The sequence below is a fragment of the Coregonus lavaretus genome (genome assembly GCF_964263955.1).
Source record: "Coregonus lavaretus genome assembly, contig: HAP1_SCAFFOLD_3278, whole genome shotgun sequence".
Classification (NCBI taxonomy): Eukaryota; Metazoa; Chordata; class Actinopteri; order Salmoniformes; family Salmonidae; genus Coregonus; species Coregonus lavaretus.
This window is the reverse complement of record NW_028157155.1, coordinates 57,501-60,000: the sequence shown is the minus strand read 5'-3', so window position 1 is coordinate 60,000 and position 2,500 is coordinate 57,501. Positions and strand designations below refer to the sequence as shown.

The 2,500-nt window shown below is 43.2% G+C and overlaps 1 protein-coding gene across 1 annotated transcript in view; it reads right to left on the bottom strand.

Moving 5' to 3' along the window:
• LOC311125747 (large neutral amino acids transporter small subunit 1-like) overlaps positions 1–2,500 on the bottom strand; it is a 14,911-nt gene that overhangs the window by 622 nt on the left and 11,789 nt on the right. Inside the window, exons 8-10 of the mRNA XM_084199775.1 lie at positions 2,259–2,408; positions 1,985–2,162; positions 1–1,604 (exon numbers count right to left, since the gene is read on the bottom strand). The exon at positions 1–1,604 is cut by the window's left edge and continues 622 nt beyond it. Of these exons, the coding sequence (XP_084055901.1) occupies positions 1,549–1,604; positions 1,985–2,162; positions 2,259–2,408 (384 nt within the window). The 3' untranslated portion in view covers positions 1–1,548. The remainder of the gene's footprint in view (positions 1,605–1,984; positions 2,163–2,258; positions 2,409–2,500) is intronic.

Sequence of the window (2,500 nt, the reverse complement as noted above, 5' to 3'; positions counted from 1 at the left end):
CCACAGCATGATGCTGCCACCACCATGCTTCACCGTAGGGATGGTGCCAGGTTTCCTCCAGACGTGACGCTTGGCATTCAGGCTAAAGAGTTCAACCTTGGTTTCATCAGACTAGAGAATCTTGTTTCTTATGGTCTGAAAGTCCTTTAGGTGCCTTTTGGAAAACTCCAAGCGGGCTGTCATGTGCCTTTTACTGAGGAGTGGCTTCCGTCTGGCCACTCTACCATTAAGGCCTGATTGGTGGAGTGCTGCAGAGATGGTTGTCCTTCTGGAAGGTTCCTCCCATCTCCACAGAGAAACTCTGGATGTCTGTCAGAGTGACAATCGGGTTCTTGGTCACCTCCCTGACCAAGGCCCTTCTCCCCCAATTGCTCAGTTTGGCCGGGCGGCCAGCTCTAGGAAGAGTCTTGGCGGTTCCAAACTTCTTCCATTTAAGAATAATGGAGGCCACTGAGTTCTTGGGGACCTTCAATGCTGCAGACATGTTTTGGTACCCTTCCCCAGATCTGTGCCTCGACACAATGCTGTCTATGAGCTCTACGGATAATTCCTTCGACCTCATGGCTTGGTTTTTGCTCTGACATGTACTGGTCAACTGTGGGACCTTAGACAGGTGTGTGCCTTTCCAAATAATCTCCAATCAATTGAATTTACCACAGGTGGACTCCAATCAAGTTGTCGAAATATCTCCAGGATGATCAATGCGAACAGGATGCACCAGAGCTCAATTTCGAGTCCTATAGCAAAGGGTCTGAATACTTATGTAAATCAGGTATTTCAGTTTTTTTATTTTTAACACATTTGTAAAAACTTATAAAAACCTGTTTTCGCTTTGTCATTATGGGGTATTGTGTGTAGATTGATGATATATATAATCAATCTTTTTAAATCCATTGTAGAATAAGGCTGTAACGTAACAACATGTGGAAAAGGGGAAGGGGTCTGAATACTTTCTGAATACACTGTAGCTACTTAGTATCAGGGTTGGGGTCAATTCCATTTCAATTCAGGAAGTACAATGACATTCATATTCTCTTCAATGCATTTCAATGAGGAACATGTGGAATTTGGTTTCCTTTATGAATGGAATTGAGCTCTGCTTTGTACTCCTCTAGAACCCCTCTGTTTAACATTTAAAGACACTGTCAAAAGTAGAAAACCCAACAGTCTACATTCATAACTGATATTTTAACATAGGGAGAAATATAAAGAAAGACAAAATACCAAAAAAAAAGACAGTTTGCAGATGTAAAGAAAAGACTGCAAGGTGGGTTTTCTGTGTAAACAACCGAATAGTTCGTCCTAATTACTAGTCTTAGTGTGACACATTATCCTGCATGAATTGGTCCCCCCAACGCCTTCCTTCTGGACACAAGAACAACCCTCCCCATCCCCGCTGACTCCTTAATCAAGGTTAGGGGTCAAAAAGGTTAGGGGTCCAATCTGGCAGAGAGTATTCAGAGCGATCAGCCTGAGATGAACAAACATTAAAAACGTCCGGAAGGGTACCAAGACAGCGGCTTTGGGTTGCAGTGGAACAGGTTGAGATCATGAGTCCTGAGGGACCACCTTCAGCAACTTCTGACAGAACACTGTAAACAAGCCTGTAAGAAACCCAGTTCAATTATTACACCCTTTCATCAGTAGTGGAAGTTGTTGTAGTAGTAGTGTGTTTAATGAATCTAGATGTCGTCTTGTGTACTGTACATTAACCGTGTTAGTAGAAGTGATAGTTTAGTATCTTGATGTGTACTGTACATTAACCGTGTTAGTAGAAGTGATAGTTTAGTATCTTGATGTGTACTGTACATTAACCGTGTTAGTAGAAGTGATAGTTTAGTATCTTGATGTGTACTGTACATTAACCGTGTTAGTAGAAGTGATAGTTTAGTATATTGATGTGTACTGTACATTAACCGTGTTAGTAGAATGATAGTTTAGTGATTTTCTAAAGGAACAGTGACAGCAGTGTTAAGTTACTCACTGATGCCATTGATGATCCAGCTGGGTTTTTTCTGCCACCAAACTCCAAAGAAATAGACGGGTACTCCGGTGGCGATGATACCGAAGCCGATGCCACACTCGACGGGTGTCTCCCAAAATGACACCACAATGAGCAACACACACGCTGCCACGAAACTCACCGGGAGAAGAAGATTCACCTGAAACACACACAGAAAAACCTATACAAACGGACACACACACACACTTGGACACAAACACACACTTGGACACACAAACTGCACAGACACACTGACCTTGATGGGTCGCTCCAGTTCAGGTTTCTTGTATCGCAGCCACATCATGCCGATGATGGCCATGGCGACACAGAGCCAGTTGAAGAAGCTGAAGAAGTTGATGACAGAGAAGATGTCGCTAGATAATGCGTACAGCAATGTCATTATGCACTGAGAGAGAGAGAGAACATACAGCACCGTCATTATGCACTGAGAGAGAGAGAACATACAGCACCGTCATTATGCACTGAGAGAGAGAGAGA